The 22,439-nt window shown below is 33.7% G+C and overlaps 1 protein-coding gene across 3 annotated transcripts in view; it reads right to left on the bottom strand.

Moving 5' to 3' along the window:
* LOC18604419 (potassium channel SKOR) overlaps positions 3,788-22,439 on the bottom strand; it is a 21,796-nt gene continuing 3,144 nt past the window's right edge. For all 3 annotated transcript variants that reach the window (XM_007036886.2, XM_007036884.2, XM_018118499.1), the window contains 12 exons: positions 20,748-20,972; positions 20,586-20,649; positions 19,958-20,297; positions 18,973-19,268; positions 17,685-17,765; positions 14,773-14,871; positions 10,094-10,318; positions 9,700-9,888; positions 7,070-7,145; positions 6,661-6,955; positions 5,586-5,707; positions 3,788-4,133 (listed from right to left, as the gene is read on the bottom strand). In XM_007036886.2, the coding sequence (XP_007036948.2) occupies positions 3,904-4,133; positions 5,586-5,707; positions 6,661-6,955; positions 7,070-7,145; positions 9,700-9,888; positions 10,094-10,318; positions 14,773-14,871; positions 17,685-17,765; positions 18,973-19,268; positions 19,958-20,297; positions 20,586-20,649; positions 20,748-20,972 (2,242 nt within the window). In that variant the 3' untranslated portion in view covers positions 3,788-3,903. The remainder of the gene's footprint in view (positions 4,134-5,585; positions 5,708-6,660; positions 6,956-7,069; positions 7,146-9,699; positions 9,889-10,093; positions 10,319-14,772; positions 14,872-17,684; positions 17,766-18,972; positions 19,269-19,957; positions 20,298-20,585; positions 20,650-20,747; positions 20,973-22,439) is intronic.

Below are 22,439 nucleotides of genomic sequence, written 5' to 3'. Positions count from 1 at the left end.
GGTTCAAATAAGAAATAAAGATATTCTGACCTTATTGTTACAATGGCATGGCTACATGACAGTAAATCTGTTTGGAACTCACAACATGAACGCGTCTTCCTAGATAAGTTTACAAGTCCGTCCATCTTCCTGTCTTTAACTTCAAACTCCACTCGATTGATAGGCTTAACTAGAAAGAGATGTGCATCATTGAACCTTTTGCTCAATTGCCTAGTAGCCCAAGCCCCTCACCTTGACGACCTCCTCGTACCGGTCATGGAACCAACGCTAGAACATGTCTCTGATGAACTCGATCAAAACAGTGATCGGCATTTGTCTTGCATGCTTCAAGCATGAGTTAACACATTCCGCAATGTTGGATGTCATCATTTGGTATCGCCTTGCCGGTGAACATGCATGTGCCCATTTCTCAGGCCCTATTCTCATAAGGTCCGCGTGGGCTTCCAAGTGAATCTGCTGTATCTGGTCCATATGTTTGTTGAAATAGGCCACCTTATAGCAATCTCGAGCAAGGGTGAAAAGCATACAAACATCATTGCGCTTGAACTTGTTTTTAAAGTTTTTTTTCAAGTGGTAACCGCATAAACCATGGTGCGCTTCTAGGTATGCATTTTGGATTGCTTTCTTAATGCCGAGATGCTGATCAGAAATGAACATAATGTTTTAGGACAACCAACCGCATCACGCAGCTTGCTAAGAAACCACGTCCATGAGTCTTCGTCCTCAACATGGCCGATGCCAAACACAACTGGATATACGCACTCATTCGCATATTTGCATACAGCGACAAACAGAACACTCTTGAACCTGCCTTTGAGATGTGTTGCATCAATTATAACCGTAGGATGCATTACATCCCTAAACCCCCGAATACAAGCCCCGTATGACTAGAAACAATATTTGAATCTCTCTTCCTCATCAGTAGCCACTGCAATCACTATGCCAGGATTTTCTTGTTCCAACATATAAAAATACGATGGTAGTAGTTGAAATGACTCCTCCGATGGACCGAAAACAAGCCTCTCTGTATACACCTTCGCTTACCAAGCCTTACCATACAAGCATTCCAATCCCCATTGAACCCTCATCTCACAAATTATATCCTTAGGTCTCAATGCTACTCCATTAGCCAGAAGCTTGTGTGACATAAGTTCACCAATCATCTTCGCACTCGTAGTTGCAAACCGCCCTTGCAAACCATCAACGGTACAAGTGTGTACTTTGTGGAATGTCCGAACTTGCCAATATTCTTCTCTATTAGGTAACTTCATTGCACGAACACTGAACTTGCATGCCTTATCCTTGCAACCAACCTCATAACGAGCTTTACATGACCTTTTTACTCTTATCGCAAACTTCTCTTTTATAACCAACATGTTCAAAGCTTGTTTCAACTCAGCCTTCGACGAAAACATTCTTCCTTTGTATAAGCGATCTTTGGCACATGTCGACTCCTCAGTAGTAATTGTTTGGAAGAAGAACCTTTCTTCACCTGCAATTACCCACGTACGAGATATCCCTGCATTTCCCCTTTCCTGATCACTGTGATTGAGCAATGTATCAAGGGAACGAATCCCATTCTCACCAGCAATGGGGTTATTGTATATGGGGTCATCACACTGAACATTTCCTACATCAACACCTCCCACAGGTCCCGTTTTGCCTTCAACATTATTGCAAATTGGAATGTCACTATCATAAAGGCAGTCATCGTCTGAACTGTCATCTTGCCATTGTTCAAACCCATCATCTGAAGTGTCATCAAATCTATCTTCTCCGGCAGCGAACAAATCCTCATTTCCCTCATCAAATGCAGTATTATCCTCCAGCGTCGCAGTGTCACCCTCCAACCTCACATTGTTGTCCTCAATGGTCGTATTCTCATTTGACAATGGCATTACACACACTACAGTTTCACCCGATCGTTGCATTTGTTCAAGAGAAGCAAGAAATTGGTTTGATGCACATCCTGATCGAAATTGTGCAGCCAACTGTTCTGTGAATGTCGTTTGTCTACCGGGCTACACAAACTCTTGTGCATACCTCAATTGCCATTATTGTGGGTTACAGACAGAATGTTATGGTATATGTGAAGCATTGTAAATCTCATTTTGATTGAGCTGATTACCATGTTGTCCAACTTCTTCATGTGACATAACATTTATTTGGCATCCCTTAATGCTGACATACACAGTTGAAACATTCCTCTGTTCCAGCAAAATTAATGCAACATCCTCATCGTCCTTGATAATTGGCCGTGATAGCTCTCTGGGTGTACTGATCAGTGCATGTAACTCAATCTCGTCAATTTCTGAGTTTACCTCAACAACATCTTCAACCAGCTTCATCAAGCCCACAAACGACAAATCACTCTTAACCCCCCGCATTCGTGACTCACCACCCTTGTAACTGCCATCCACCCACTGACCATCGTTTCTTATCACAAGTTGCACAATTGGAACCCCACTGAAATTTTGAAAAAAAAAATTATTGTCAATCATTTTACACAATACATGCCGTGATCAAAAATTTGTCTGTCGTGTTGTTACACGCCATGCATATAACGTCAAATGTTGTAACATGCCATGCATATCAAGTCAAATGTCGTGACACGTCATGCATCACTCTTGTGACACGTCAATCATTGTAATTACTGACTCGTTACACCAACAGCCGTGACACGCTAAAAATCCAAAAAACCAGTTAACCCATGACACACCACGAAAAGTCGTGACACGTTAAAATAACTCTAATACATGTTATAGATGCATGGCGTGTAACAACTCTGGGCAATGTTTCCATTCCATCTTCTAATTTACACCAAATGTTTCAGAAATTTAAGTGTGTTGTATAAATAAACCCAATAACAGGTACCTTGATATCATTTTTACTATAGGGTCTGCTAATCTACGACAATGTAGTCAGATGCCGAGAGATAGACCACAGCCCGATGACAATAGTGCTTAACAGAGACTTGCCAGAGTTGAGACAGTTCAGAGAGTTGAGAGAGAAAGATGACCGAGCCCAAATAGCTGAGCGCATTTATTTATTTTTTTCTATTTTCTCTCTGACGGAAGGCAGATAGCTCAAACAGTTGAGCATTTATTTGAAACGATGTTTTTAAGGGCATTTTGGTCTACTCATGCTTATTTTTGGTTAAAAACAGATAACTTTATATAGATCGTTATTTCTGAAATCACCTTATCACGAGATCCCTTTCTCACAATTTCCTCCTACTTCTATATAATCATTCAAACAAAATTACTTTTTCCTTTTTAATGATTTCTTTTTGAAACAGAATATAATATGAATTATACAATATGAATCGATTTTTTTTGTTATCATACCTCTAGACTAATATTTTCTCGGAGTGCGGTTATTGGATAGACATTTGAGGGATCTCTCATTGCTTACGTGCCCACTTTTTTAACACTATTTTTTTTTATTCGTGACTATTTATATATAATTATTTAAATAAATTTATTTTTGTTCCTTTTGATGATTTCAAATATTGAATACAATATAATATAATTATACAATATGAATCATTTGATTTTCATTATAAACTTACACAATTTGAGTCACAAATTTTTTTCTCCTTTTTTAAATTTTTTTAATTCTTTTGGTGTAGATTAACATTAATTTAAACAAAAAAATAATTAAAAGAAAAAGGAGGGGAACGCAAATCATGAAAGAAGATTGAAAAATATAGGAAAAGAGAGATTAGGGAAAACGGGGAAAATCAGAGAAAATAAATAAAATAAAAAACAAAAGAGGGAAAACAATGAGAAAGGAAGGAAACTGAAGACTAGGGCAATATATTTGTCATTAGCACTCGCACATAAATATCGGAGACAGTGCATAACAAGTTATTCAAGAATTATATTGTAAATTTTCCTATCACTAATCAACCAAATATAGCTTTTGATCATTACTAATCATATTGGCGTCAAGAATTTTACCACCATCCTCAGACAAAATACAGCAACCATGAGAGCATTCTAACTGCTCCTTGGCCGCCTTGATTAGTTCTTCCATGCTTTCCGGCACCCATAAGACAACTCCCTGTCTTCTCTCCTCTTGATGCCATGGGTGACAGGGGTAAACCGTGCATTTCTTCTTCCGCATCTTGCCTGTCGTTGGCAATATATTTGTTATTATCATTGCTGAAAGCTTTTCAAACAATTAACCCCATCTATAAATCACATCTACAAAGATCATATGCTTGACATCCATCCCTCACTTGATCATCAAATCTAATTATCATAACTAATAGACTTCAGAGAGAATGCTTCTAAACGACATGATGTAAAATACATCTATCAGGCTACCAGCGCATTACTTGATTGCTTGATGCGGAAAGGGAAGAAATGCAAGCTAGGAAGGAGCGAGTGGGACTGTTTCATTTGTGAGGAATTACAAGGCGTTTGTTACCCACATGTTGCAGCGGATATTAAAGGTAAAAGGATAAGTGAAGCATGTATTTTAAAATTTTTGAAAGACATTAACAATGTTATATTACAATATTAATTTTATTAAATTATGATTTATCATATAGAAAAATAACATTTATTGAAGCTGTTATTAGCCAGTAAGATATAAGTTTGTGAAATATATTCTATTTTGGCAAAATTCTATTTTAATGAAAAATATGTTATTTGTGTATCTTACATATGCAAATTCAATGTTATTAGTGGAAAAAAGATAGATTTTTTCACCATCACACACGACTTCATATATGCTAGTGTTTTCACCATTACATACAACTGCATATATATAAGCTATATCCAAAGAATTATGTAGCCTTATTTTGCTAATCATTTTCTTCTTTCCTGTAGGTGTTTTACCCTTAACTTGTTTTCCCTTTTGTTTCCTTTTCGTTTTCCTAAATCATCGAATACATAGCTTTCAACCTTACATCTCATTCACTGATAAAACAACTAAAATAGTTCTTCCAACCAAAAAAAAAAAAAAAAGTAAAGAAAGACTCAAAGGAAAAAGCTATACCAATAAACAAAATAGGAAAGATATCAGAAACAAACTCGAATTCACCTTATTGTTTGATTGGGAAGATAACCCAATACGTGGAAAAAGATTAACCACATATTCCATTTTTTCACATTAGGAAGCATGCAGACTGCATAATAGACAACTCTCATATCTAACTTATAATCAAGGTAAAGAATTGAATGAAAAACCGAAAATGCCATTCACAATTCAATTGCAACAAAGTAAATGAAAAAAGATGGCCCATGAAAACCAATGCATGACAAAAACAGAGAAAGGGAGAGAAAAAATCTGTCTGAAAACGGACGTATTTAAGAATTAAAAAATAAGTTACTGTTCCTAGAACAGTATAGATGAGAGAGTAAACAACTATTCAAAGAATACTCTAGGATTCCAAATTAGTTATAAAGATTAATTTCCTGGCTAAATGAGAAAAAAGGTGTTGAGATGGTATACAAATTGGCTAAAACTTAAATCTAAGAGAATGAACTTCCATGGGAAGTGAATATTTCTTAAAACTCGAGGACGAGAATAGATTCTTTCAACAAGCTATACAACAAATATAGTTTAAGTTGTACCTTGAATTTGTCGAAGACAATCAGAGAACTCAGTCATCTGAGAAGCTCTTGCAGCTTCAAGCAACCCAATCAAATTCCTATTTCCAGCTATACGGGCTTCTTCAAGTGGAGTATTTCCCCATCTATAAACAGGAGAGGGCTTAACAAAGGTTACAACTTTTGAAAAATTCTGTGGCAGAAAGGCAGAGATCAAAGCACATGTATAAAATAGCAACTATTAAACCTCATTAGCACACAACTATGAATCTTCTATTGACATTTTTTATCTTAATTTTGGGATAAACATTGGCCTTTTGTTATTGACAATTAACAAATTTGAGAGTTTTGAGCAGTGAATTGCTAAAGGCTCATTCAATTTTTTGGATTGTTGAATTTGTTTTAACAACATCAAGAGTTCTAAAGTGTGAACCATCACAAGTTCCAAAACCCAGCATCGACTATGAACAAAAAAAAATGTGTTCAACTAAAGCAACATGCTTCTAAAATTAATCGTGTCTAATTTATTGGGTTATCTCTAGACGTGGCAATTGAGCAGGTCGGGTTAGGTTGGGATCAGGTCACTTTGGATCGGGTTATATCGAGCTTGGGTGATTTTAGATTTGGGTAATTCATGTTTGACACTGAGGTTATTTTTAGGTTCAAGTTGTTGACTTTTTTTGAAGTCAAATCAAATTGGACTTGGACGGATTATTTGAATTCAGATCATTTCAGGTTAGGTTCATTTCAGGCTTGGTCAATTCAGGTTCAAGTCGTTTTGGGTTCAAGTAGTTCCTGAGTTCAGGTTATTGACTTTTTTGTCAAATGGGATTGGGTCAAGTTTAGGTCGAAGCCAGTTTTTCATTCATGTCAGCTTTGCCGGCTCTAGTTATCTCTTTTACACCTATATCCCAAGTTCAGGAAACTGAGAAACGTTGCAGGAGGTTTAAGAATAGGGTCAAATTATAAAAATATTACGAATATGAACCCTGGAGAGACAAGTTTTCTCAATAAAAATTGATCATAAAATGCTAAGAACAAATGAAGAAATGGAACCTCTTTTGGTTCTTGAAAGACCAGATTAGTTTTCAGATTATACCTGTCTTTTGAGAAAACGCTAGCTCCTGCTTCAATAAGCATTTTGGCTGCTAAATATAGCCCCTCTGAGGCAGCAACATGAAGTGGTGTTCGGTAATCATAACTTTTGGCATTTGGATCAATGCCACCAGCCAAAACACGTTTTAGCAAATCCAAATCCCTTCTTGCAACAGTCATACAAAGAAAACCACCAGCATCATCCATTGCAAGTAATGCTCCCGCATTAACAAGTAAAGAAGCAACTTGGTCATGCCCATGCTTGATGGATTCAAGCAAGGGAGTATTCCCAAACTTATCTGATTAAGATTAAACAAACTGTTAGTACATTTCTCTGGAGGCAATATCCAGTCAGAAAATATGTGCATAATTCATGAGGTAATTAACAGAGACATATCATGTGAGAAACTTACCCGAAATGTTAATGTCTACATTCTGTTCAATAAGAAAAGAAGTAATATCTTCATATCCTTTGGAGGCAGCTATATGCTGTAAAAGAAGGAGACACTTAAGACTGCATTAAAAGAAGGTTCATATCTATCATATGAAAACAAAAAGAAAAAAAAGAGAGAGAGAAGATGTAAAATAACCTGAATACTAATAAATTGCTAGTCAAATAACACTAACATGTTAAACTTTGTCATATAAGTTGCAAAAGTCATTTTTTAGTCCACCAGAAAGTGCACAAGCCAATAAATAAAGCGCACACCTAACAAAATATATTTCTCCTATATGTTAAGGCAACTAGGATTGTAAACAAACTAGCTGAGATGATTTTTCTTTCTTGAAGGTTGATGAACAAATTTTCTATTAAGCATGAGCCTCAACATAGCTCTCTTTTGAGTCTTGTATGTGTGCTTGGGCTCCGGACAGCTCAGCTTGTTGATCTTGTGATCCAATATTAAATTTTAACTGAGCTCCAGCTTATCTGGCCACTGCCAAAGCCTCAAACTCAAATAAACAAAATTGATAAACTTAAAGAGGGTCAAAACCGAAAGATGGACCTAGCACTATTATAGGCCCTCTATGTTAAGCAGGGTTAAAGGAAGGGCCAGCATGTCTGTCATAATCACAAGTTCCATTAAAGTGTAAATTGATATGATACAGAGAATTTTCCATCTCACAGTACTTGCATTTCCATATACACATCTAGTGCAAACTTGAAGAATCAACCAGTTTAATATCATTGAACATGACTAGACTGATAGTCATCTACTAAAATTTTATTTGTTTCCACTCAATACACTCAAATGCGTTTTCTCTTTTTTTGTTTTGTTTTTTTGTGTGTTTTTTTTCTTTTAATTTTTGCTTCAGTCCTACTCTACGAAGTACAAATATTGGGCCACTCTTACTGCATGGATCATATAGGAAATGATGTTTTCCAGTTTGTTTCCTCTTGCAACTCATGTTATCCACAATTAATATGTCTCTCCTTGGCATGTCAATTACTTGTTTATTAGCAAAAATTAGTACAAACTTGATTCATACTTGGGATTAGAGCTATGTAGTCAACAGATAGAAGACTGCTTTAAATGTAGCATTCTTGAAAGTTGAACTGCCTTCAGGGTATCAGATACAAAAAGCTTAGATTCATCTGCTACAGTGTTAAAATTCAAAGGAAAACGAAAGGCTACTGAGAATGTGTAATGCTCCCAAAAACAAGATTGCCTATAACATCAGCAATATTGCCATCAGTACAGAAAGAAACAGATATACAGTCGTTTCTTGATGTCTTGCTGTGTTAAATGCATCCCAAGACCACAAAAAGAGGGCTTGGGAAGAGGGTAGGGGGAATATAGGAAGTTAACTGTAAAGAAGCCAAACTCACTTCAAGAGTAAGATACTTGGTTCAGTACTAAGTCTAGAGTAATAAGTCCACTATCCCTTCCCACAATCTAAATCCTAGTACATAAAGGGCAAAATAAATAAATCTCCAATTTTACCACCAATGGTGCCGAAACTGATCAGATGTAATTTCACAATGTGCATGAGATAATGATTTTATAATACCTATACAGTAGAACCTAGGATAATAGCTCTAGAACAAATATTAAACATCAAAGGTAATAATGTATCCCTATCATCATTTATTTGAAATGCTGGGCGTGCTCTAACTTCAATACACAACACTATCTAATACTTGAAGACTCCTTCGTCAATTATATGCAGTTTATGAATTTGAATTATTATATAAATAGTAGCTTATAAACACAAACTCCTACCACTTTAAGGTATGGGTTGACACATTAGTTTACAGAAAATAAGGATGATGGAATATCGCATAGTTCTAGATTTAGAGATGAACATCCACATTTCTTTCCCTAATTTTAACATTAAATACTCAACCCCATAATTTCTATAAGTATATTTGCTAAAATGGTTCACCTCTCCCATTAGATAACATTCAACCACCAATCACTGTGTAAAATGGATCAAAACCTGTATAACAATAAGAATAAAATACAGCTCGCTTGGCGATAATCTTGTGAGTTACTTTATGGTTTTTTTCTGAGGCTAAGATTCACGTAGCATCTCAAAGCTGTAGTGTCATTGCTTTCATTCACCATTTTCTGCGTGACTAACTCAAATCATCTAAGAACAAATTCTTTGGAGTTGTTACCTGCATAACCATGTATATCTCTACAGGAGCTTCCTACGCATCCTCATTACTAAAGAAATTATCTAGAAAACTTTTGTTCTGCTATTTCGTCATTTCTTGTGAGGTGGCCCTTTCTTCTTCCTTTTTATATCTTGCAGGTTTCAGTGAGGGAAAATGTTACCATGGAGAGTCATAACACAGAAACAGTCTTTCACATTCTTGTTGTGACACTCAGTTTCAAATGGATTGATGCAATTTTTTTCCTTACCGAAATAGTTCTCCTTTCTTACAATTTGCCATAATTTGAAGTCACCTTAATATATTTTTCTAAAAACAGATTTATACTGTAAGATAAGTAAAGAGCATAGAGCAGTAACATTTCAAAGAACAGAGTTGAATGGTTCTAAAATATTTAAGGCAAACTTAGCTGACAAGAAATCATACCAAAGGTGATCTTCCATCATAGTCTGTCTTATTTGGATCCGCTCCAGCTCCAATCAGACGTTTCAATCGATATAAATCTCCATTGTAGGCAGCACAATTCAACCTCGCAGCTAGCTCAGATTCAAGCTTTCCAATATAAAGGGTAACATCCGACTCTAATATTTCATTCTGCATGTTGGAATCTTTTCCCTGAAAATCAAAAGATTTGTTACAATGAAACTTGGTAATTCACTGGTTTCACATTTCTTGGCTAGAAAAAGACACTTGAAAGTTTTTGCAGTGAATAGAGATGATAATTAGACCAATAAAATCATAATGATGGACCAATATAAGGAAATGATGTTCCAAAAAGATGTGGCAAAGAAGGAGAACAATATTCTTTGCGTTAATTTACCTCAAGAAGGTTGTTCAAGATAATCCGTCCATCAGAAAAGTTTATCTCAACGATCTCCATAAATGATTGTTTATCAAGTCGTAGCACCCTACATAATTCACGAACTCGAATTGTGTAAGGCTGAGGAGTGTTGCAAAGGAAAGAAACTTCACCAAAAGAGCTAAAGGTTTGGAGATCAGCAATGAACTCCCCTGTTTCATCATTTTTTCCTCTTCCTACTTCCACCTGTGCATATTTTCATGCTGTCAACTAATATGCTTACAAAATTAAAACTTAAAGAGTACACCTCCAAATGTAAAACATAAAGCCCATTGAAATTGTGGTATGAACTAATTCTAAATATCAACTATATCTCCAACATTTATTGTGCCTGAAGTAGTAACCAAGTCATCTTAAAATTTAGAAATATTATTTAATTGAAAATTCTAAAATGGCTTGGTCTAAGTACTGTTAACCTAATAAAAAACAATATTTTCAGTATAATTTATTGTGCTGTTTTCTTCAAATGGAATTTTATTAGCAGATTTCAATCTTCTTAGATATAGATTTAAATTTCACACTTCCATTATTTATCCTGGAATTTACCTCTTCCCAATATAATGCCAAGGTGCATTTAAAAAAACAAAAATTGAACAAAAAAGTACTATTCCCGTAATAGTAGCTAAGTGTTATTATGTGTTTTTGGGTTCTTTTCGTCATGATATTTTGGGCAACTTCGATTAAACTTATATCAATTGTGCTTCAATAAGGGGTTTTATCCTATATAAAAAGTAATCATGCTTTAGTTTTATTGACAATAATAATAGTTTCCAAGAAAGGCTTAAGCTTTCTGTTCCCTGGACTTATATATTAGCTAGATCAGTCCCTTGGCTACGTAATCAATCATTGTATCTCTTCGTTCTTTATTCATCTAGATTCGTTGCTTCTATAAAATTTGGTATTGGTGCCAAACAATTTTGTGTTCACAGCAATAACAGCAAGAGTTTCTTGGATGAATCAACTCTAAGAGATATTGAAGATGCCAGGAATGATGGAGCAACTCAAGAAAAAGGTACAAAACTTGCATAGACATCACGAGGAACCTCCTATTAAGGTACCAAGAGACAAAAGGACTCTTTAGACATCATATCAAGATATTGTAGCATAGCACCATCAACACAATATCTAGCAGGTTTTTACTTTTCGGATTTTATGTACTTTTTGGTCCTTTTTGCAAGTATATTCTAGCCTATTGAGACTGAACTTATTTTAGGGGCAAGGAGTTATTCTTAGAGTTTAACTTCTATCAGGACCTATCTATAAAACCCCCTGTCTAAACCTCCCAATTAAAGCATGCCACATCATATCCATTTTTTACTTTTATAAACAATTGCAATGCCCTTACTTCCCCTTCCAAAAACCTTTTGGTCTCATTAAAAGCTCTAAATCTCTCTCCCTTGAAGAAAGTGTAGAGGCAAGAAGGCAAGCAAAACTGAAAAAATTTTTAAAAAAAAGTTTGCAAGAACACATTATTGGGAACAAACAAAATTTTCCCTTTTAACGAGGAAGGAGGAGATGCGAGAATAATAGGTCTACAAACAAAATTTGAGGAACATGAATATCTTGAATATTGGGGGAGAGGGGGGGGGGGGGGGGAGTCATTCAAAGTAACTGAAATGTGAGACCATTCACTTTGACACAAAAATCAAGACGTACTTTGATGGGATCCCCAACTTTAGCCGTGTCACTCCATTTGTTAGGAAATATTTGATGGTTCCTACCTAATCTTAGCTTCAAGATATTAATGACTAGCATCAATTCAATTAAGAGCCAAAACAATAAGGCTGATCTTCTAGCATTTTCTTTGAGAGTGTAAGATGAAAACAGTCAGGATAGAAATTTTTGGTTTAGGAAGTTTAGTTGATGAAAATTGAGCTCAATGTAGGTTTCCAGAGAGGGAAAAAGACTGGGAAGAGATAATTAGGGGTAGGGGTGATTATGAGCGTTAAAACTTTTTTTACAAGGTAACATAATCTGACATCCAGGTTCTAATTGAAAGGGTTTAACCTTGGGGTTTTACAGGCAGTCCTTGCAGAAATTCAACTTTTATTCCTATTACTCCCTTTGTCCCAAAATTTTTGTAACTATTTGATTTTTCTCCTCAAACAAAATAATCTTTGAACATTAATTTTGAATGTGTGTATGTGTGTGTATGAGTACTATATATCTAAAACAAATCCCTCACACTGTTCCTCAACAGAGCTTCCCTCTCACAGTCAATGTTCTAGAAACAGTGTCATCTATTTCTTTGTTCTTAAACAGTTTTCGGATTTTGTTTGCTTTTGAAGAGTTCAGCCCATATCCTATGATTGGTGTAATCTATAACATTCCAGGCAAACTAAGAATTTTTCTCTGACCATGCTTGGGACTGTAAGGTTTATTATAACTGATGAACCTATATCAACTTTATTCAAATGATACCAGAAAAAAATAAACATGGGGGACTTAAAAGCGTGCCAAAAATTTATGAGAAAACTTTTATAACAAATAAATAGCAAATAAATATTTTCTTGCGAAAACATTTTCTATTGCCACTCATGACATCTAACATTAGAATATAACAAAACATGCTTTCTTCTATATATTTTTTAAATAAACTTGGTATGCAGTTTATAACTGTTAATTCTGTTATTTTGTGACTTGCTGAAAAGCATGGGTATCAAATGCTTGGGATGGTAAACTGGTTTAAAATGAGTTAATTTGACCAAAAAAGCTAATAGAACAAACAAATTAGGACAGAGGGAATACAATTTTTCTGCTACATAAAGTACTAGTATTAATTTAATAAAGGATGTTCGGTTTTACTGGCAACAATATTCAATAACAAATAAATGTTTCTATTCCATGGCCTTAGAACCTACACACCAGCTCCTCTGCAGTGTTTTGACTTCTGATTTTATTTTAAACATAAATATGTTACTTAAACACCTTCATTAGAAACATATTGGTCAATATGGAGAACTTGTCGTATTTGGCAATATAGTCTTCATCTTTAAAAAAGTTGTATTAAATTGTAAGAAAGAATCACTTGTATAAATGAACTAATGTGACATATTCAAATACAAATAACAAAAAATTTAAAGTGAAATATACACATACTTACATACAACACAGACACACACACACACACACACACACACATGCATATATATTTTCATATTGGCCAGAAGCTGAGCTACATTCAGATTTGCATATGTGTGTGTGTGTGTGTGTGTGCGCACAACTGAACCTAGGCAGCTTCTAGCTAAAGAAAAAAAAAAAAAACTAACCCCTAACCCAGCAAGAAGCCAGTTGTATGCATCTATGATCTGTGCAAGCATATGGGTATGTATGTTTGATAGATAAGTTGTAGAAAGCTTGCGTTAAGTGACTGAAATATCAGGCATAAAGAAATTCATTTGCAAAATCTTTAAAATTGCCGTAGAGGATGGAAATAATCACTTTGACTCATAACAGGCAAAAAGGGAGCTGATTCAAGATCCACTAAAAATTTGTTCAGTAGATAGTTATTGTGATACTAAACAACTATATAGAAAATATTTAAATGAGGGTCCGTTTGGTAACCGGAATATGGCTTGCTAGAGGAAAATTTTTTCTGTGTGAAATATTTTACAGAAAAATTTAATGTTTCTGTTGTTTGGATAAGCTATCGAAAACATTCTGTTATTTGAATCATTTTATAAAAAATATTTTCCATCACGGTGGAGTTACTTAGGTGTTAAAATAATAAATAAGAGTTGATTACAAAACAATATTGATATTTAATTTTCACTAATTTGGGATCAAATTTAAGAATAAAAATGAAAATGGACAAAATCAATAATGATATTTCCCAAAGCATTTAACCACATATCTGTGATGAAAATAAACTCTAATTTTCAAAAAATTTTCCATCTTATCACTTTTTTATCAAAACTATAAAAATATAAATATTCATCAATTGTGTAAAACATCCAAAACTTATACTTATAAATATGTATTCATTAAATGACGATCATTGAAATATTTTTTATTATAATTATTAGTAAGATTTAAACCTATTATAAGTGTGTATTCATCAAATGATGATCATTGAAATATTTTTTATTATAGTTATTAGTAAGAATTATTCCATTTATAAAAAATTAAATTTAATTGTATTGAATGGTTTCATTAAAAAAATATTTTTTTAATTTTAATAGTGTTTTATAATATAAGTATTAATATTTTAAATTAATTTTTTTAAAATTAAATATTAATATTTTTATTTTTTTAATATTTGAAGTTAAATACTAATATTCATCAAACTTGTACTTATAAACTTTAGTATAAAAGTATTTTTGTTGTTATCTGGAAAATGTCTTACACCCTTGAAAGGCATAAGACAATTTCTGTGGTTAAGCTTGTTGACTCATAAAATATTTTACATCCAGAATTAATTTTTCGTCTTCCAAAGCCGTAAGACAGTTTCTATGGTTAACCTTGTTGACTCGTAAGATATTTTACATCCAGTATTAATTTTCCATCTTCCAAACAAATGTAAGTCCTGAAAACGTTTTCCAGAAAATATTTTGCTGCAAAACAAACAGACCCTAAGATACACATGCTTTTCAAAACATAACTAAAGACAGCAACATAGAGTTGGTCAAAGAAAATCTTACCAGTTTTCCGTGACAAACAATATAGAGTTGGTCGACCACATTTCCCTGTTCAATAATCACTTCCCCTGGAAGGAAAAACTCCTCATGGACTTTATTTGCCTGACAAATCACAAGGAATGGAAGGTTCTTTACAAAATCTGCTATGAAGCCAAAATCTTGGTGTGATTTTAGAGTTTGAAACATCATGGAGTTCTAATATTACAAGAGAAACAGAGAAATAGAATAGCATATTAAAAATAACAAAATGTTCAACGCACATAGTTGAAGTCACTCATCTCATACAACATAGGGAACAAGAAGCTCCATTCTGCATTGAACTGATATTCAACTTAAACAAAAGGTATATTGAGACAAGTCAAGAATACTTAGCGTAGGGCAATTTAAAGAAAGGGTTAATCACACATTTGTATCCAAGCTATAGTGAAATTATTGATTTGATATCTATAGTTTAAAAATTCACAATTTGGCATTCAAACTTTACTTCAGTTAAGCATTATGCACCTTTGACTAACAGTATTAGTCAAATGGGTGACATGGAAAAAAAAAAAGAGTCTCCAATTATGTTTTGAAAAGAATTTTAGTGGAAAAAATATTTAAATAAGATATATGTTCTTTTCCAAACACCGTTACTCAAATGTGCAAACTGCTTAAGGGGAGTAAAGTTCCAGTACCTAATTGCTAATTTTAACACTTCAGCTATCAAATCGACAATTACACTATAGTTCGAGTACCAAACATGTAATTAACCCTTATACAAACTCTAAAGTATCATTCAAACCAATGTTCTATGAATATTATAATGATAAATTTAAGGGTAGGTCCATCAAGATGTTATAACTTGACAATCATGTTCTTCATGCTACACTGACTAAATGTTACCCCAATCGTCCATCTAGAGTTGTAATTAGATTTAAGTTCAACTTTGCATCACAAGTCTCACTAATGTTAAAGATATTATGGATAATTGACTATTCAGATGAAGAAAACCATTTCTTTAGAAGTACAATTGTCATGCTACTACACTTTCCCCTGCTTTTAAATTTCCAAACTCATTTAATAGCTAACTCATTGTAGTCAATACCACAATTTAAATGTCACCTTTAACTCCTAGCAAACCAACCCTTCGTCACCATTGCAACCTATTCAGTGTTTTCTCTTCCTTTGTTTTTTTCTTTCACTGAGTAGTCTCAAAGCACTCAAAAGTAGTTTTCATGTCACATTCCATCGTACCACCCTGTGCTTTTCACACTGAATCTGGTCAATGCCAAAGGTCTTGGGAGATTTGGCAAGAGCACAGGCTCAACTCATGGGATTCAGAAAGCAACCAGAACTTGACTGAGTGGTTGTTACCTCTCCTTAGGAGAAATAAGGTCTAAGGTTCAAATTCCTCTTTCCCCATGCAGTTCCATCCAAAAAAAAAGAAAAAGAAAAACACATGATGTTTATATAGCAGTGCTAAAAGGTAAGACCTTTATTCTAATCCCCTAAACGAAGCCATAATCAGGTAAAGACCCTTTGCTCCAGATTTTTTTTTCAACCTTCATTGTTGATAGCCTTGTTTCTCTTGATGACAAGCTTAGTTTAGTTTGACCCACCCATGTAATCAGATTCCATTTTTTTACCACACGTCACTCAAGATATAGCTACTGACAAGCAGTTTTGAATGACCTCTAAGTACTCTAAAAAATGCACCTCTACATGCACTCATTTAACATTCCGAGAAAATAATTGCATGGTCTTTAACAACTCAGCTTTCCTGCCTGCTTCTAAGCATCCTTGTCCTCTCCATGACATTCTTTTAACTTAAAGAGTTACTCCATGTAAATCTCCATGATTTTTGTTCATGAAGAAAGCTCCCTTATCAGTCTCACCAAGGCCCTAAGTTTGCCAATCTGAATACTAAGCTTAAACAACAAAGCTCCCAACCCCTCACTGCATCATTAATCATATTTTTGAGCCTAGAAGTAAATTTTCTGTCACCATGGTTCAGTGCAATAACTAACCTTGGTTAACCATTGCATCGAATTGTTGTTCTATATATCTGCTGTGTTGAATTTGAAACTAAGAAAGAGAAGAAAGTCATAAGGAAAACAAAAAGGAGGAAAAAAAACAAGAAATTGCCATTCAAAAAAAGAAAAGAAAAGGAAAATGAAGATACAAAACAACTGAATTTTTCTCTTTTTATTGTCTCAACATCCAATATCAATTTAGAAGATAAAGAATATAATCCATTGAGAATATAGAAAAAAAAAATTCCTCTTTTTAATCTTTCACCTTTCTTTACTTTCTGAAGTTTTACTGTGGTTGTGCCAAGATCCATACATAGTGCCACTATTGCAAAAACTGCCTCGTGTATCTACAATAACCATTGCTATCTAGATAGTAATACTTGCTCATCAACTTGTAAGCTAACAGAGAATGCAAAGATGAATCACCAATCCATTCACCACAACAATTTCATTTCAATGACTGCCCTTAATTTTTGTTCAAAATGCTTCACCTTTTCTCCTTAATCTTTTGCCATATGACACAACAAAACATTGAGCATGAGATGAATAGAGAGCTAGTATGTTGGAGTAAGAGTTGTAGTAACCAAAGCCTATAAATATGCTCCAAATTGATGCATTACAAAGTATAATTGACCACACAACTGACATAGCTGAAATTATTCTTTGAAGAATGCATTTTTCGAAACATTAATCTGAAAGAAAGGTAGTTCTCTGAAATAGAAAGAGGCCCCCAGGCAATTGGGAGAACTAAGAGCAGTTGAGTTGACCTAATCCATGACTGATCAAAGATATTGATAAATTCCATGACAATAAAGTAACCTATTGAGGATAAAATGTAAAATGAAAACCATTTGCACTTACACTAATGAAAAGCTATTTTAGATATGCAAAAAAATGGCTTACAATAAGCTTAATGAATCCCGTTGAGCATCCCTTGAAAAGAGAAACTTCTTTGATGAATGGCTCATATAATTTCTGAGAGATCTGTTAAAGGAAATAACTGGTTATATAGTATGAGCATAAATCCAGCACCACTAGGCATCAGCAAAGTTGGAATTTTGAAAATAAAACCAACCATAAACATGAGTTTCCAAGAAAAATAGTGACATAACAGTTGATAGATGCAAAATGAACAAATCCAGCATTTAAAACTGCTATACAGATTAATTTCATTATCAGTTTTTTATATATTCAGTTCAACTATTCTCTAGCAGCAATGGTTACCATATTCATCCCTGAACCTCTTCTGAGTTTTCGAAGTATTCATCCCTTCCTGACTTATTCATCCCTTAACATTGTAGCAAATTTAACATCACAATGACAATCAATATAATAAGTACAAGTCAAAGAATTTCATTGGGCCATACAAATACTACAGAGGGCCAAATGAGGGCAACAGATTCAAGCCAGAGGGGAAAAGGAATCCGGGCAACATGAGCTGGATTCCATTCAAAGATGATAAACCTGTCCTATTTACTGTAATCATTACTCCTGAGAAGGGAAGAAAAAACGCTTTAACTAGCTGGTTCCACGTAGATGTTACAGTTAAACTGTTGAACCTAGCATCAAACAGTGTAAGTTTGAAATAATTATGTAAAAGAATTTAAATCAGTCTGTCTTTTTTGAACAAAGCCTAATATTGTGAGTAATTTGGTGGTTTTTCATTTACTCATGTGATTGTTTTGAAGGACCAAACAGCACAACAAAAGGTGCAATTACCAATCACAATTGTGGTTTCTTTAACAGAAGACAAGTTTCTTGTAAAAAACACTAAAGCTAATACTTCACATGTTAATAAATTATGATCATAGAATCGCTTTGTCTTTGCAATATTCCCATATATTCTTACAAATCAAATTAACTAGCTTCTCTCCATGAAAGTCACGTTTATAGATATGAGGATAGCTCCAGAAGATGCATGGGCAAATCTACATTCTTGTCCCAACTATTCACTATACAAAAATGTTTTGGAAATCCACAAAAATTTCAGATAAGCAAATCTACATGTATATGTACAACATAAAGCAGTTTCTGAAGCCATTGTAGTTTCTAAAGAGCAGTTTTTCTAGGCAAAATGTTACGAATAAGCATAAAAAGAAATATACTACTAGATACAGAAATTTCATTTTAGCAATAGATAGTAGAATTTGAGCTGTCTCTTAACCAGGAAAGATTACAGATTAAAAATTACCTTGGTGCGAATAGAAGCTGGAATATCTTGAAGAACAGTTGCCTCGGTATAACTGCGATCATACTGTAACTTCAGGTGGCCTTTAATCTCCTTACTTATTTGCTTTTCAAGATTATTTCTATTCATGTATTTGATAAGGTCAGTCATTTTATCCCGAAACCTTTCAGTCTTTGATCCCTTTACTATCAATGCAGCCATGTTACCAAGCAGATAAGCACCAAGAATCATGTCCAAAGAAACATAAATCATGACAAATATCATTTCTCTGACATTGACAGCATGTATGTCTCCATAACCTGCAGAAGAGAGGACATGATCACCAACAAGAATAGAGCATCCAAAGTAATAAGGAACCACTACCATTTATCATCATGTCAGAAACCAATACACAGTGCTTGTTACTAACAAGACCATTTATGTATAGTATAAATAAGACATGAGATACTTAAAAGTGTGCCAAAAACAAGATCTCACAACTAATTAACGTTTTGACACATATGTATGTAAAAAACCAATATCAATAAATTTTCAAGTACATAGAATTCTCTTCAAAAGAGAGCGAAACAGAATCCATATATCTCATCTAACCAAAGGGCATAAACACAACTATCATGTACGGACACTATCAAAATCTATTAAGTGGCTATAAGATCATTAATTTCCTAAGGAAAAAAATCATTACATGCAATATGTTTCCACCAACTATAGATACTTTGCAATTTCACTTGCCCATTGTTTGAAGAATGCAATGTACTAGGAATGGTGAGTTTTTAACCACAGAATACACAAGTTGTCTGGTGATAATAAATAATGTTAAGAAAACAATAAATAATGAGTTACAGTCATTTAAAATAGGGAAAGAATATTGAATTGAATCATCTGCAAGATTAACAAAATCAGGAATCAAAAGAGTTATCACAAGCAATCACAGTTTCTCCATTCACCCAAACTCCTAATGGAAAAAAAACAAAGTGAAAGGACCTACCAACAGTTACCATAGTAACAACGGCAAAATAGAGAGATACTACATAACGCTTCCAAATATCAATCTCTCTGAAATTTGAAAAATGATATTCACCCATCTGTAAACTTCCTATCCATGTATAGCCTTCCTTGGAGGGAGGCACTGTTGTCGCAAGATAGTAAAAGATGCAACCAGCTGCATGGGTGCAATAATATTCAACAACAAGAAGCTTCACAATCCTCGTGAAAAGGTAATTGATCCGTATGTCTTTCTCCAACTTCTCAAAAAACTCCGTCACTCTCAGAGCCCGGCTTAGCCTAATCCATAGCATGTATCTAATAGGCTCTTTTCTCCCACAGACCTGGTCGGAGTAAACTGACTTGAGATAACTGATCATTTTTTACATAAATATACATAGGCTTTTACCAATGAACATAAAAAATTTAACTGATCATCTTTTACATAGATATAGATACGCATACATGCAAAGGCTAAGTAGTTACAGTATGACGAATTCCTTATATCTAATCAATTAAAACTTTGCTTTTACCATGTAACTTATGTTCTTTTAGCAACTTTTACAAATGCAAAAAAGAAGAAAAAAAATGCAAGAAAAATGGAGAAAGAAGAAGGAAGAAGAAATAGGTACCTTATAAATAGCATCCCAGGGCAAACATCCAAGAAAATCAACAATAAAACGAGATTTTAAGTACCTGCAGTTTAAAAAATGAATGGTTTTAGTTGGTAGCAAAGAGGAATAAATGGTAAACAACAGAAGCAAAGAGGGAATATCGAAGAGAGAGAGAGGGACCTAAGAGCGATGAGCTTGCGATCGTAGACCATGCGATAGGAGTGAGTGTCCCGATAGGCGAGAAAGAAGCGGACGACGATATCGAAGAGAAAGGCGATCTGGCCGGCGATGTCCAAGAGGAAAAGGTTCTCTGGAAGGCCTCTGAAGAAGCCGAATTCCAAAGGAGTGAAAAAGGAGGAGTAGATTGCCCATACCAGTATGAAATGCGTCCACAGCACGTACCACCTGTGTTTCCATTTCACCCTCCTTTAGTCAATCACTCTTGCTTTTCTCAACATCATATCATTTCAATTTCATTTCATCCACCGAACCATACAAATGCAAAGTCACAAACCCCTCGCTTTTGCTCTTTCGCCTTTTGCATGAGTTAGACTATTGGAAAACGACATTCATACTCACTGCTCGTTACTCAACAGCGGCAGCTTTTTTTTCGTGTTTCTCTGAAGGAAACACGTGACAAAATGAACTTTCTAGAAATTTCAACTGAAAATTCAACCGTATTTTAATCCTTCAAAATCTTAAAAGATTGGAATTTGAAACCAATCATATTCAAAAGAATTTGAATTTAAAATCCTTTCCATTTAAAATAGTAATAAATTGAACTTAACATTAAAATTATAAAATTTAATTATTAATTTCATTTTAATCTATACGCAAACCTAAAATGATTCGAATTTAAAGTAATTCCATTCTTTTTCAAAAAAAAAAGTATAATTCCATTCAAACTCATCTATTTATCGCATCCAAAGAAAAGCTATTGAATCTCTACTTTCAAAACCAAAATAATGCTTATAAATTATATGTTTTCATTTCATTTTCACTCTAAATAAAATATATTATAAATTATTAAAATATCCATTTAAATATATTTTTTAATATTATAATAATTAAATATCAGGAACGGGTTCGAGCGTGACTTTGGTTTTTCAAAACAGAGGCTGGGCTTGAACTTGACCCATGGACACCTCTAAGGTGTCCAAAGATTGAGCTACTCGTCTAAATTAGTGGGCCAAACTCGATTTGAGCCGAGATTGGGCATAGCCTATTAAGTCTAAACTTGGCTCAATTATATTATTTTATCAATAAATATTATAATTTTATTTAATTTTAATTTTTTGATACACTTAAAATTATTAAAATATTAATATAATAAATAAAAATATAAATAAATAAATAAATGAGTCAAATCAGATCAAGATCAAATTTAAATTTAAAAAAAAAAAACTCCATAAAACTCGACTCAAATCCATCAATGGACACTTGACATTTTTAGGTCACGTTTGGTTGGGAGAATAGTTAAGCCATTCTCTCTCTATTTCTTATAAAACTTTATCCCCTTATTTGGTTTGCATGTATGGAAAGAATAGCCATTCCAAAAAGAATGTTTATTCTTTAAAATTGGATAAAAGCTTGGAATAGCTAATGCTATCTTCCCCCGTGATATTAGCTATTCCACAACCATGGAAATAAAATTCAAATGTTTTAGACTAAAATGTCTTATTTGTTTTTAAAATTACACACTTAAACTTATAAAATTAATATTTTTAATTAAAATTAAAAAAGTATTAATATTTTCATATTTTAATAATAATATATTTAAATTATAAATAAAAAATTAATATTTTAAAATATTAATTTTTAAATTATTAAGTGAAATTTAAATCAAAAAATGAAAAATGCAAATAGAGAAAA

Source organism: Theobroma cacao, chromosome 3 (assembly GCF_000208745.1).
Source record: "Theobroma cacao cultivar B97-61/B2 chromosome 3, Criollo_cocoa_genome_V2, whole genome shotgun sequence".
NCBI classification, from domain to species: Eukaryota; Viridiplantae; Streptophyta; class Magnoliopsida; order Malvales; family Malvaceae; genus Theobroma; species Theobroma cacao.
Note: the sequence above shows the minus strand (reverse complement) of the source record. Positions and strands in the feature narration are given on the sequence as shown.